At 50.1% G+C, this 14,717-nt stretch overlaps 1 protein-coding gene across 10 annotated transcripts in view; it reads left to right on the forward strand.

Annotated features, from left to right (window-relative positions):
* DGLUCY (D-glutamate cyclase) overlaps window positions 1–13,655 on the forward strand; it is a 162,213-nt gene extending 148,558 nt beyond the window's left edge. For all 10 annotated transcript variants that reach the window (XM_037984394.2, XM_073011268.1, XM_073011267.1 and 7 more), the window contains 2 exons: window positions 3,421–3,572; window positions 12,988–13,655. In XM_037984394.2, the coding sequence (XP_037840322.2) occupies window positions 3,421–3,572; window positions 12,988–13,137 (302 nt within the window). In that variant the 3' untranslated portion in view covers window positions 13,138–13,655. The remainder of the gene's footprint in view (window positions 1–3,420; window positions 3,573–12,987) is intronic.
* Window positions 13,656–14,717: the final 1,062 nt, after the last annotated feature.

Below are 14,717 nucleotides of genomic sequence, written 5' to 3' on the forward strand. Positions count from 1 at the left end.
CTCCTGCCTTGGCCTCTGGAGTAGCTGGGATTACAGGCACATGCCAACATACCTGGCTAATTTTTGTATTTTTTTTAGTAGAGATGGGGTTTCACCATGTTGGCCACACTGGTCTCAAACTCCTGACCTCAAGTGATCCACCTGCCTCGGTCTCCGAAAGTGCTGAGATTACAGGCGTGAGCCACCATGTCTGGCTGATTATGACTTTTTAGATAACAACACCAAAGACATTATCCATGAAAGAAACAGTTGATAAGCTGAACTTCACTAAAGCTTCAAACTTCTGCCCTGCAAACGACAATGTTAAGAGAAGGAGAAGGCTGGGTGCAGTGACTCATAGCTATATAATCCTAACACTTTGGGAGGCTAAGATAAGAAGACCATTTGACGCTAGGAGTTTGAGACCAGCCTGGGCAATGTAGTGAGAACTTGTCTTTACAAAAAATTTTTTAAATATTAGCTGGGCTTAGTGATATCTCTGTGTCTGTTTCCCAGTTTTCAAATGGAGATAATAACAGTACTTACACCTCACAAGCTTCTTGTAAGGACTCCAGGAACTAGTCTGTGTAAGGCATTTATAACAGTGCCACATGTTGTAAATATTCAATCAAAGAAGATACTCTATTCCATTCAATATAAGATGTCACTGATGGCCAGGTGTAGTGGCTCATGCCTGTAATCCCAGCACGTTGGGAAGCCAAGGCAAGAGGATCACTTGAGTCCTAGAGTTCCAGGTTACAGTGAGCTATGCTTGTGCCACTGCACTCCAGCCTGGGTGACAGAGTGAGACCCTGTCTTTATTTAAAAATGAAAAAAAGGCTGGGCGCTGTGGCTCACGCCTGTAATCCCAGCACTTTGGGAGGCTGAGGCAGGCAGATCACGAGGTCAGGAGATCGAGACTATCCTGGCTAACATGGTGAAACCCCGTCTCTACTGAAAATACAAAAAATTAGCCAGGCGTGGTGGCGGGTGGCTGTAGTCCCAGCTACTCAGGAGGCTGAGGCAGGAGAATGCGTGAACCCAGGGGGCAGAGCCTGCAGTGAGTCAAGATCACGCCACTGCACTCCAGCCTGGGCGACAGAGCGAGACTCCGTCTCAAAAAAAAAATAATAAAATAAAAAACCCCAGCACTTTGGGAAGCCAAGGCAGGAGGGTCACTTGAGTCCAAGAGTTCCAGGCTACAGTGAGCTATGATTGTGCCACTGCACTCCAGCCTGGGTGACAGATTGAGACTCTGTCTTAAAAAAAGAAAAAAAAAAATGTAATTGATGACAATAATTACCAATAATTTACATACTACTAAGAAAGGAAAACACAACCAATTATAACTGTAAGATAGTATTAATTGTAAGTATCTTACAATTAATCTCAATCTGTAATCTCAATTGAGATCTCAATTGTAATCTCAATTGTAATCTCAATCTGTAATTGTAATTGAGATTACAATTAATCTTAATCTGTAATCTGTAATCTCAATTTCAGAGATGTATGTGTAACAAAAGTACATCTTAAAATCAGTAAAATACAGTATTTTTTTTAGCACATGGTCTTTACCTGCCACGTTTTGATATATGCCTTGTATTTTCATGCCACATGCCTTTGTACTCACTAAAGATTGTTTGTTTGTTTGTTTGTTTGTTTGTTTGAGATGGAATCTTGGTCTGTTGCCCTGACTGGAGTGCAGTGGCACAATCTTGGCTCACTGCAACCTCCACCTCCCAGGTTCAAGTGGTTTTCCTGCCTCAGCCTCCCGAGTAGCTGGGATTACAGGCTCCCACCACCAAGCCCTCCTGATTTTTGTACTTTTAGTAGAGATGGGGTTTCACCATGTTGGCCAGGCTGGTCTCCAACTCCTGACCTCAGGTGATCTGCCCATTTTGACCTCTCGAAGTGCTAGGATTACAGGCGTGAGCCGCCGCGCCCGGCCAAGGGGGTTTTTGTTTGTTAGTTTTTTGTTGTTGTTTTTTTTTAACTGGAATCAATCCCAGTCCTCCACCCCTCTTCTGGCAAAATTTGACCCAACCTACAAGGCCCATATTAAAAGACCCATTTTCTGTGAATCTTTCCTAAACCGGTCAGAAGGAGTGCCCTCCTTATGCTCCCATAATCCTGCATGAACATCTCAGTCACGATGACCCTGGCTGGCCATGGGCACAGTCCCTCCTCTCCTGGACGGGAGTGACCTCTGTTTCGTGGTGCTCTGCACCTAGAGCTTAGCAGGGCCTTCATCGATTCTTCTTCAACTGCATGGAGAACTCAAGCAGGTTTCAGGGAAAAGCCAAGGAGATGGTCCCAAAACTGGGGAATAAGCCCTTTGGGCCTGTGATGGAAAAAGAAGGGAAGTCTGAGGCTAATTTGGGAGTGATCTTTGAGCACGTGAAGAGGTCACGTGATCAGCGTGACGGGGCTGTTTCCTGCCCTCTGAGGGTGGACTTCCATGTGGCACAGGGGATTCAGCTTGGCCAGAAGGGGGAGTTTCTTCATGTTGAGTGTTTTGGAATGGGTTTCTAGGGTTATTGCCTAAACCTTTTTTTCTGATGGTCATTAGCAGGGTATTAAGTAGTTTAGAGCAAGGGTTTTCAAACTTTAGCTTGAATCAGACTCACATAGAGGGTTTATCAAAACTCAGTCAGGTGCACCTATAATCCCAGCTACTTGGGAGGCTGAGGCAGGAGGATCATTTGAGCCCAAGAGTTTGAGGTTCTACCCCAATGAGCTATGATCATGCTAGCCTGGGGGACAGAGGGAGACCCTATCACTAAAAAAATTAAAAATAAAAATAGGCTGGGTGCAGTGGCTCATGTCTGTAATCCCAGAACTTTGGGAGGCCGAGATGGGTAGATCACAAGGTCAAAACTGGATTCTGGAACACACAGCTCCTGTGGTCCTTGGGCTGGGCCCTGCTAAGGGGTCTTCTTCTGACCCTCCCTTGCACCTGAGCCCCTGATGTGGGAGCACGGGCCCCTGATGTGAGACCAGCCTGGCCAATATGGTGAAACCCTGTCTCTTCTAAAAATATAAAAATTAGCTGGGCGTGGTGGCACGCACCTGCAGTCCCAGCTGCTCAAGAGGCTGAGGCAGGAGAATCGCTTGAACCCAGGAGGCAGAGGTTGCAGTGAGCCGAGATCACACCACTACACTCCAGCCTGGGCGACAGAGCAAGACTTTGTCTCAGAAAATAATAATAATTATAAATAAAAATAAAATTCAGCTTGTTCCTCTCCCCTCCTCTCCTGCTGAGCTTTTTATTCAGTAGTTCTGGGCTGGGGCCAAAGAGTTTGTGTTTCTAGCCGGTTCCCAGGTGATACTGGTGCTACGGGTCTGGGGACCAGTCCTGAAGATAGTTCTGCTTCCTAGAGGCAGGCTGACAGACACATGACTTTTCCAATTCCATGATGGAATCTTGTTTTGCTGTTCTAGGTGTTTCTAACTGGGGAGGCTATGCCTTGGCCTGTGCGCTCTACATCCTGTACTCATGTGCCGTCCACAGTCAGTACCTGAGGAAAGCAGTCGGACCCTCCAGGGCACCTGGAGATCAGGCCTGGACGCAGGCCCTCCCGTCGGTCATTAAGGTAACAAACCCCAGCCAGCTGCTCGCCTGGAAGCAGCTTTTACCCTGGATGAGCAGCAGGCCTGAGGTCCCAAGCCATAAGCCAAGGGCTGGCACCCTACTGCCCCTCAAAAGCCAGAGGCAGAGCCAGCCTTGAAGCAGAGGTCTCCTGGATCAGGTGCCCTTTACACTACTCGTGGTCCTGAATCGTATGGCAGGCCTGATCCAAGTGACCATATTCCTTCTAGTTTGACTTTAGGTGAGTTGCTTAGCTTCTCTGAGCCTCATTTTCTTCATCTGTAAAATGGGTGCTGTCAGCATTGTTGGAGGAACCGAATGCCTCACCCATGGTGGGTACTTCATACTGGTAGTGGTGGGCAGGTGTCCTATCAGCCTCCTGCAAGGAATACACCACCCAGTGAGGCCACTAAAACCTCCAGAGTGAGTCAATCAGTCATACTAAGGAAAGTGCTAAGGGGGACAGACAAGGTGGGAAGAGAATCCTGTGGACTGGAGGCTGCAAGGAATAAGCCGGGTAGAAGGAGAGGAATCCCAGTGGGAGGAATGGGGGTAGCAGGGGCTTGGGAGATGAGGACAGGCTTCGTGATGGTTTGGGGGAGATAGCTCTTGAGGTGGAGAGCAGGAGGTAAGGGGTGAGACAAAAGTAGAAGAGGGCTTCAGACCCCAGGCCCATAAGGAGGACGTCCATGAGCCCCTGAAGCTGTTTGCACAATTGTTCCTGTACATGTATTTTTCTGGGCAAGACTCTGTGGTTTCATCAGATTCTTCAACTAGTCTGGGGCCATTAAGAATCCCTGGTCCAGCTGGGTGTGGTGACTCGTGTCTCTCAGTACTTTGGGAGGCCAAGGCAGGAGGATCACCTGAGCCCAGAAGTTCAAGAACAGCCTGGACAACATGGTGAGACCTCGTCTCTAGAAAAAAATTTTAAAAATTAGCCAGGCCCAGTGGCATGCACCTGTGGTCCCAGCTACCTGGGAGGCTGAAGTGGGAGGATCGCTTGAGCCCAGGAATCGAAGGCTGCAGTGAACTATGTTCACACCACTGCACTCCAGCCTTGGAGACAGAGGGAGACCCTGTCTCAAAAAAAAAAAAAAAAAAAGAATCCCTGGGAAGGGACAGATCATATTAGCTCGGTCCAAGAACACTGTGACTTTCTCCTGAGGACTCTCCCTGAGAGGCAGCAGCAGGTAGCTTTTGTCTGAGCTCCTCCGACTGCAGAGCCCATGCTCTGAAGCGTTTGCAGTTAGTTCTAGGTACGCTCTAGCCCAGTGCAGAGGAAGGGCATCAACGTGTGCCTGTCTAACTTATGTGAACTCACACATGCATATGGGGAAAATGCAAAAGAGAGGTGGCCAGCGCCCAGCACCCAAGCCTGAGCAGCAAGGTGGCAGCGGGACTGGCCCTTCCTTCCTTGGTCCTCAATTTCCATGGCCCTCGTAGAGCAAGCCCCGCCCCTAACACCAATTCCAGGCTCTGACCCGCCTCCTCTGAGGCTCCTCAAAGAGATGGGACCTGCCCCTCCTGGAGGAGAAGCTGGTGGACCAGACTTACGGGACATCCACAGTGCCTCAGTCCCTAACAGGACACCTACTTGGGGAATCTTCCTGGGTAATTTGGACCTTGGGAAAATGGGGTCAAAGCTCTGACTTTCCATCTAAATCCTGGGTTAGACGTGACTCCACCTGTGAGCAGACAGCAGCCTGAGGGATTAGAGGTGGGTGTCGAAGGTTGTGGAAGAGGGTGTGGAAGGTCGGGGGAGATGGGAAGGCAAATCCAAGAGGCAGGAGGCTCCTGAGCACTGAGCCTGCAGAAGAGCCCGAGACTGGGTGGGCCATTGCTACAAGTCCCCTGCCAGTGGGCAGGCCCGATACCTCCCAGCGTCTGCAACCAGACATCTGCATTGCTGCCTCTTTTCTGTCTTTTTTTTTTTTGAGGCAGAGTTTCACTCTTGTCACCCAGGCTGGAGTACAGTGGCACAATCTCGGCTCACTGCAACCTCCACCCACCAAGTTCGACCAATTCTCTGCCTTAGCCTCTCGAGTAACTGGGATTACAGGTACCCGCCACCATGCCCAGCTAATTTTTTTTGTATTTTTAGTAGAGACAGGATTTCACCAAGTTGGCAAGGCTGGTCTTGAACTCCTGACCTCAGGTGATTCACCTGCCTCAGCCTCCCAAAGTGCTGGGATTCCAGACGTGAGCCACCACGCCCAGCCTCTTTTCTGTCGTCTTGCACCCTGTCTCTTCCCTTTTTCCTTCTGTCTGTCTCTCCCTCTCTGTTTCTCTGTGTCTTTTTCCTTCCTGCTTCTGGCCTCTTTTTCTCCCCAGCACCTGCCTGGATTGGTGGTGTCATTCCCATTCTACAGACAAGGGAGCTGGGGCTCTGAGAAGCCGGTGGCTTGCCTGAGACCACCCAGCTGAGAGGCAGAGCTGGGATCCGAGTCTAGGTCTCTGTGACTCCATTCTCTGGGCTTTTCCCAATACCGCTCAGAAGTGTCCCCGTTCCTGGTAGTGCCAGGGAAGAGGGATGGGGGAGGGGGAGCTCAGGCAGCTGTGGTGACATTTTCACAGGGAAATGGTCTGCCCTCGAGGGGCCCAGAGGGCCTTTTGTGCTTTCTTTATACTTCCTGGATCTGAACTGGAAAAAAACACGCATGGGCTGCTTCACACATGATTCCTGATTCACACAGACACAAAAGAACAAATCCAGCCAAAAAAATCCACATAGCCCAACATGCAATGGAAACTTTGCCTTCTGCATTTCTACCCAGTCCTTCATAATCGATTAATAATTTACCACCCTTATAAAGAACATAAAATGGGGATTTTTTTTTTTCTTTTTTGAGACAGAGTCTCGCTCTGTCGCCCAGGCTGGAGTATAGTGGAGCAATCTCGGCTCGCTGCAACCTCTGCCTCCCAGCTTTGAGCGATTCTCCTGCCTCAGTCTCCTGAGTAGCTGGGATTACAGGTGCATGCCACCACACCTGGCTAATTTTTGTATTTTTAGTAGTGACAGGGTTTCACCATGTTGGCCAGGCTGGTCTTGAACTCCTGACTTAAAGTGATCTGCCTCAGCCTCGGCCTCCCAAAGTGCTGGGAATACAGGCGTGAGCCACCGTGCCTGGCCTAAAATGGGGATTTTTAAAAGCAAAAGTACAAACACATGTTTGTTGAGCCCCTCTCCTGGGCCAGGCCCAGGCTTGCTCTAGGGGACAATGAGGAGTCTCCCTGGGTGGGGGACTCAGGGTCCACTGGGGAGACGACACGTGACAGGCAGTTTCAGGAGCCAAGATGTAATGGACACAGTAAGCTTCAGTGGGAGGCCGGGCGTGGTGGCTCTCACCTCTATTCCCAGAGCTTTGGGAGGCTGAGGCGGGCGGATCACTTGAGGCCAGGAGTTCAAGACCAGCCTGGCCAATATGGTGAAACCCCATCTCTACTGAAAATACAAAAATTAGCCAGGCGTGGTGGTGGGCACCTGTAGTCCCAGCTATTCGAGAGGCTGAGACATGAGAATCACTTGAACTTGGGAGGCAGAGGTTGCAGTGAGCCGTGATGATGCCACTGCACTCCAGCCTGGATGACAGAGTGAGACTCTGTCTCAAAAAAAAAAAAATTTTTTTTTAATTTTAAAAAAGCGTCTGTGGGAGCACAGAAAACAGTGCTTAGCTCAGAGAGTTCAGGGAAGGCTGCCTGGAGGAGGTGGCACTGAGCTGTCTTGAGGAGTGAGTAGGATATAAGTAGCCAGGTAAGGAAGGGTGGAAAAGGCCTTTTAGGCAGCAGAAACCACATAAGCAAAGGTATGGGGACGTGAAACCATACAGTCTTCAGGGGAAATAGCTAGAATCTAGAATAGCTAGAGTTCTGCGGGTCACTAGGTGGGGGTCCTTGAGTCATCTAGAGATGCTGGGCAGAGCTGTGACCTGAGCTAGTGGCAAAGCTTGATTGGTTGGGGCAGAGAAATGTCCCACAGCTCTGCTCAGTGAGTTGCATTTGGGGACAGGGGTTCTTAGGGATCTGACTGTGAGTGTGGTAGAAGTGGGCACCTTGCCGAGGAGGCCAGGGAAGGTGAACACCACTACCCAGGCACACCTTGCCCACTCTGGCTCTTGGCCCAGGGGAGCCTCAGAGTGAGGGAGAGGCAGTGCCCTTGGGTTGTACTTGAGGGCAAGCATTCCTCAGACGTCATCAAGAGCCAAGAGCCAATTGATGACACTTTACAGGGACACTCAGGGGGTACCTGCAAGGGCTGATAAGGAGAGAGCTAAGGAGCTGGAGAACTTGGTCTTTCTCAGCTTGGGGACCAAGATGCTGCAGTTTGGCAGGGAAACAGAGCCTGGGAGGGACTGAAGGCCTCCAAGGATGAGGCCTCGGGAAGCCCCCTCATGGGGCCATCTTCCCTTCAGCCTGACGGAGGCCTCAGACAGCAGACAGCCAGGCCGGCTCTGCCTGGATGCTGGTCTGGATTAGGGCCACTCTCTTCTCTGTACTTCTGTAGTTTGTAGACTTCTCTGTTTCCTAGGACCAAGTCCTTTATAAAAACATCCGGCCTACCTTGGGTGAGTGAAGTGGTGGTTAGGAAGGTCACAGGCCCTGATTGCCTGCCTGGTTCAAGTCCTGGCTCCACCCACTTTCTCCTCAGCATTCCTGTTTCCTCGAGTAGGGTCATAACAGATCTACTTTTTGGGTAGTTGGAAGATGAAATGAGTCCCTTTGTGTAAAGCACCTGGCATAGTGTCTGGCATGGATTAGTAGTAAGTGTTCAATAAATGCCAACCATCATTATCATCATCATCCTTCTTATCATGACAAGGTCCTTTCTTTTTTTTTTTTTTTGAGACGGAGTCTCGCTCTGTCGCCCAGGCTGGAGTGCAGTGGTGCGATCTCAGCTCACTGCAAGCTCCGCCTCCCGGGTTCCCGCCATTCTCCTGGCTCAGCCTCCCAAGTAGCTGGGACTACAGGCGCCCACAACCGCGCCCGGCTAATTTTTTGTATTTTTAGTAGAGACGGGGTTTCACCGTGGTCTCGATCTCCTGACCTTGTGATCTGCCCGCCTTGGCCTCCCAAAGTGCTGGGATTACAGGCATGAGCCACCGCGCCCGGCTGACAAGGTCCTTTCTTTACTTCAGTCAGGCTGGGGCAGGTGTCAGGGTGTCCCTGAGCCAGGCTTGATGGTGGCAGCAGGTGGCCTATGCCAAGGAGAGCTCCCACAGCCAGAGCAGAAGGAGGTGAAGGCCAAGACAGAGCTGGGGCCTCCAGATGCTGTGTGGCGTCACATGGGACTGCCTGTCTTTCCCTATGTGACCGGGAGGCAGATGGAGCTGTTTCTCCCACTGCCACACTCCCCAGCCCGGCCCAGGCAGCCAGCTCCCCGCTGCCTATTGCAAGGTGAGACCATGATTATACCAGCCCCATCTTGCTCCACGGGAAGCCTCAGCACCACATTCCCGCCCACCTCGTCATTGCCTGTGCCAGAGCCCAGGGCCAAGGGAGTGCCTTACTTCACATCCCAGCCCATCTCATGCCAGCCCTTTACAAGAGATCACAAAGAAGAGGCACTCCCTGGGAGGGGTGAGCCAATGCCAGGAAGCTGATGCCTGGGCAGGAAAGAGGCTAAGGAGACATGGGGCTCATGGTATAAACAAATACCAGGAAAGGTTTCCTGGACTTCCCCCACCTCAACCCAGTACTTGGGGAAGAGGAACACAGCAGCTGGGCCTGTTTTGCATCACTGCCTTGAAGTGGAGGCTGAAGGGGGCTGCCTGAGGGCTCTGGCCAGTCTCCCAGCCCCTCTCTGCTCCATCTCGGCTCCAGGGCAGTTACTGAGCACCCATGGTGAGCATGGATGTGCAATATTCCATCAGCCCAGGGCATAGCAGCCATGTGGGTTGGGGAAACAGAAGAGGACCCTGTTATTCATATGCCCAGTGGTAGGTAGGGAGTGAGGGGCCAAAGAGTGAGAGCTCTTGGAGGAACAAATGATGACTTATTTGTCCCTATTTCAGGGCCTGGCCCAGGGAAGGCACTCAGGAAATGTTGGATGGAGACATGATGGATGCATGGATAAATGGCGGGAGGGATGGAGGGTTGGAGGGATGGATGGATAATGGATGGATGGATGGATGGGTGCATGGATGGATGGGTGGATGGATGGATGGATGGGTGGATGCAGGGATGGATGGATAATAGATGGATGGATGATGGATGGATGTATGGGTGGGTAGATGGGTGGGTGGATGGATGGGTGGATGGATAATGGATGGATGGATAGATGGGTGGGTAGGTGGGTGGATGGAGGGATGGAGGGAGGGATGGATGCATAGATGGATGCATGCATGGATGGATGGATAAATGGGTGAGCAGATGGAAGGATGAATGCTTTGATGGATCGGTGATGCAGAGAGGCAGGAATAGCCTCGGGCCTCATTCTGGGCTCCCATTCTCTTTCAGCACTTTCATTTGCCCTACTATTCTTTATAACTTATTTTTGTTAAAGTATAATTAACATACAATAGTGTGTACACCTTAAGTGTACAGTTGGATGAATTTTTACGTAGGTATACACCCTTGCAACCACCACCAAAATTAAGACACAAAATAGTTCCAACTGCCCAGAAGGCACCCCACTTTGAACAGCATCATCGCCTCCCATAAATATCCACCCACCATGCTCCCATTGTGACTTAATAGCAAGCACCCGTACACTCAGCCTCTACACACTCAGCATCCACACACTCAGCAATCCTGGGGCCTCTGTCCCCATCCAAGCCCTGTCTACTCTCCCTCACTTGGGTCCTTCATTCCTCTCTTGCTCTGTTGTCTCAGCCTGGACTAGTGCAGTGGCCTCTGGGCCCCCTGCCCTCCAGCTGCTACCCGGTGATTCTCCTCCACCACTGTTACCACCTCTGCCTCTTAGAAGATGGCATGGTCATTCCATGACTCTTAGAAATTTGCAGGGAGTAACTTATTGGCCCAGCTGGTCCCTGTGTCTCTTAGAGGCTGGGTGCCAGTCAGCTCCAAACCTATTGGCTGATCGCGTGCACCCTGAGGACCCCACAGCCCTTCCTAGAGGCCAGAAGGATGAGAATGGTGAGGGAAAACAGTGTACTATGAGGAAATGGCCCCAGGAGTCCCAGAAACATTCCCCCATAAAGAGAGGATATGACCAGTGGAGAAGAGAAGCGAGAGGAAAAAGCCCAAACAAAGGGCGGGAAATGCCATTCTGGGTGGGTAGCTCCTGAGAAGGGACTGTTGGACAAAGGACACATGTGAAAGTGGAAATGATTTAGGGCCTCCCTCCTACAGAGGAACATCCTTCTTGGCCCCCAGGGCAGAACAGAAATGCAGGCTCTCAGGCCAGCTGTGAAGAGACAGTTTGCAGTTGACATTTGCCAATGCTTTCTTTATTATTTAGAAAAAGTTATCAGTGAGTGACCCTCCAGGGCTCTCAGCTGGCTCATTTTTATTCTTTCATCACCTCTGATCCTAGTTGCCCCTTGTCTTAGCTCAAGCTGCTATTAAATAAAAAATGCTATAGACTAGGTGGCTTGAACAACAGAAATTTAGTTATCACAGTTCTAGAGGCTGGGAAGTCCAACATCAAGGTGCCAGTAGTTTTGATTCACTGGTGGGGACTCTGTTCCTGGCCTACAGATGGCTGCCTTCTTACTGTGTCCGCATATGGTGGAGAGAGCGAGAGCTCTGGTTTCTTTTTTTCTTATCCCATCATGAGGCCTCACTCTCATGACCTCATCTCAACCTTATTACCTCCCAAAGACCCCACTTTCAAATTCCAACAACTGAGGATTAGGTTCAGCATACAAAATTTGGGGGTACATATTCAGTCCATAACACCCCTTCTCCAGAAAATGTTCCCTGAGCCATGCCAATAAGCTGGGTTGGGTGCCCCTGCTCTGTGCTGTGACATCCTGTACTATGACTACCTGATTACTCATCTAGACTGTGAACCCCATGGAGCGGGAACCATGTCACACTCACCACTGTATCCCTGTTTCAGGGCCTGGCACACACACAGCAGGTGTTCAGTAAACCTTTGATCAATGGTGGGATGAATAAGCTAATGCCTGAGCAGGGAGAGAGCCTTCTTATATCTGTCCTAACGTCCTGTTCTAGATTCCTTAGGTTCCTTCCTCTCACCTCCCGCCTTTGTTTGTGGAGGAGGAAGAAGACAGGGAGGAGGAAGAGGCGGAGGAGGAGAAGGAAGAAGAGGAAGGATGTGTTTGACTTGCTTTATGCCTTCACTTAAGACTCACTGTCCTTAGGGGAACTTGAGCTGTTCACTAGGGACAGACACATTAGTGGCTTAGGCAAGTAGTTCTTTGGGACTTTATTTTTGGAAGGAGGGAGATGGAAGAGGATCAAACTACTTTTTTTTTTTTTTTTTTTTTTTTTTACCAGCAGGAAGCAAAGGGAGAAAGCTTTAGGCTAAAGGCCAGAAGACCTAGATCTGCCAATAAAATCAGCCTCATTTTGTGAATACCTGTTGTATGCCAAGGACCCTGCTAGGTGCTTTGCTTGCACTTAATCCTCAGAACAACCCTCTAAAGGAGGCAGGATGAGTACTTTTATCATCACCCTCCCCATTTTACAGATAAGCACACTGAGGCACAGAAAAGTTAAAATTCCTGCCAGGAAAGACTCAAGTCAGATCTGTCTGATCCCCAAACCACTCTGCCTGCTAGGCCCTGGGCTGCGGCTTCAGGATGGGGGCTTGTATTCTCTGTGGCTCTGCTACACCTAGATGCTCCCACTCCCACAGTCACACTGATCATGTCTAGAAGGCAGCAGCAGCAGGATTTGGCACGTGCCCCACATTAGGCTAACAGAGGTCGCAGGAGAAATGGGGGCCTTTGGCACAAGACCATTGGCGGATAATCCAGGGCTGGGAGGAACTGATTGGCAGGAAGTAGCCTGCACTGCACCTGCAGGAGGAGTGAATCTTCGGGGCTAAGGAAATGCAGGCTGGCCGGGCGCAGTGATGTGCACCTGTAGTCCCAGCTAGTCAGGACGCTGAGACAGAAGAATCACTTGAGGCCAGGAGTTCGATACCAGTCTGGACAACATAGCAAGACTCCATCTCTAAAAATGGACAAACTAAGAAACCGTATGTTTCCATTAAAGCATATTTAGTTACATAACAGTAACTACCAAAAGAAGCAGCCCAAACTATTTCCCTGATTGCTTCTGGGGAGTGGATTTGGGGGCCAGTGAGCTATGATGGAGGACACTGTTATTTTTCATGACTTTTCCAATGGTATTAATATTTTAAACCAAAATTTTACTTTTTAAAAAAGCAAGTATGTCAAGGCAAAGGATCCTTCTCACTTATAAATGTGTATAAATGAAATTTCTTTTTCCTCCCCCTCCTCTCCTATTTCTGCCCCATTTTTTTCCAGGAAGAAAAAATGCTGGGCATCTTGGTGCAGCACAGAGTCCGGAGTGGCGTCTCAGGTGTCGTGGGCATGGAGGTGGATGGGCTGCCCTTCCACAACACCCACGCCGAGATGATCCAGAAGCTGGTGGACGTCACCAGGGCGCAGGTGTAACCGTCCATGTTCCGTGTGAGCAGGGTCCCTACCAGTGGGCAGTTCTGCATCCGGGGAGAATGCAGCTGCTTCTGGCAACAATCCTGCTAGTAAACACTGGTCTTCGGTGAGCAACGAACACTTGCCTGGCCTGGGAAACTGCATGCCCACTTTCTGGGAGGGGTTAGTGCAAGTGCCGTGGACAAAGGACAACATTTCTCTGGGGCTTGCCACAGGACGATGCCTAAGACTCTCAAGGCATTGATTACAACCCTCCTTCACGCTGGCTTCTTCAGGCCACCCCCGTGGTCTCCTGCGAGAATCTTCTTGACAGTTACTTCTGGGGACACTTGTGAGCAATAAACTGTCAGGCAGAGCATGAGAACAAATATTCCCAGGCCATGTAGGATACTCCAGGCTCCAGTCATCCTCCCTCATCCGTGGTTTCTGTTAATCGTGGTCTCAGTTACTCATGGCCAACTGCAGACCGAAAATACTAAGTGAAAGATTTCAGAAATAAACAACTCCTAAGTTTTAAATTGTGTACTGTTCTGAATATTGTGATGAAATCTCGCACCATCCTGCTCCATCCTACCTAGGATATGAATCCTCCCTTTGTCCAGGGTACCAGTGCTGTATACACCACCTGCCTGCTAGTCACTCAGCAGGTGATCAGATCCACTGTCATGGTATTGCAGTGCTTATATTCAAGTCCCTCTTATTTGACTTAATAATGTCCTCAAAGTGCAAGAGCAGGGATGCTGGGAATTTGGATATGCCAAAGAGAGGCCATAAAGGGCTTCCTTTAAGTGAAAAGGTGAAAGTTCTATGACTTAATAAAGAAAAAGTTCATATATTGAGGCTACTAAGATCTATGGTAAGCATGAATTTTCTATCCATGAAATTGAGAAGGAGGCCGGGCCTGGTGGCTCACTCCTATAATCCCAGCAGTTTGGGAGGCTGAAGCGGGCAGATCACTTGAGCTCAGGAGTTTAAGACTGGCCTGAACAACATAGTTAAACCCTGTCTCTACCAAAAATAGAAAACATTAGCCAGGCCTGGTGGCGGGTGTCTGTAATCCCAGCTACTCGGGAGACTGAGGCGGGAGAATCGCTTGAAACCAGGAGATGGAGGTTGCAGTAAGCCGAGATCGAGCCACTGCACTCCAGCCTGGGTGACCGAGTGAGACTCTTAAAAAAAAAAAAAAAAAAAAAAAAAAAAAAAAAAAGGCCGGGCGCAGTGGCTCAAGCCTGTAATCTCAGCACTTCGGGAGGCCGAGATGGGCGGATCACAAGGTCAGGAGATGACCATCCTGGCTAACACCATGAAACCCCATCTCTACTAAAAAATACAAAAAACTAGCCAGGCGAGGTGGCGGGCGCCTGTAGTCCCAGCTACTCGGGAGGCTGAGGCAGGAGAATGGCGTAAACCCGGGAGGCGGAGCTTGCAGTGAGCTGAGATCCGGCCACTGCGCTCCAGCCTGGGCGGCAGAGCGAGACTCCGTCTCAAAAAAAAAAAAAAAAAAAAAAGCCAGGCGCTGTAGCTCACGCCTGTCATCCCAGCACTTTGGGAGGCCGAGGCGGGCAGATCACTTGAGCTCA

Source organism: Chlorocebus sabaeus, chromosome 24 (assembly GCF_047675955.1).
Source record: "Chlorocebus sabaeus isolate Y175 chromosome 24, mChlSab1.0.hap1, whole genome shotgun sequence".
NCBI lineage: Eukaryota > Metazoa > Chordata > Mammalia > Primates > Cercopithecidae > Chlorocebus > Chlorocebus sabaeus.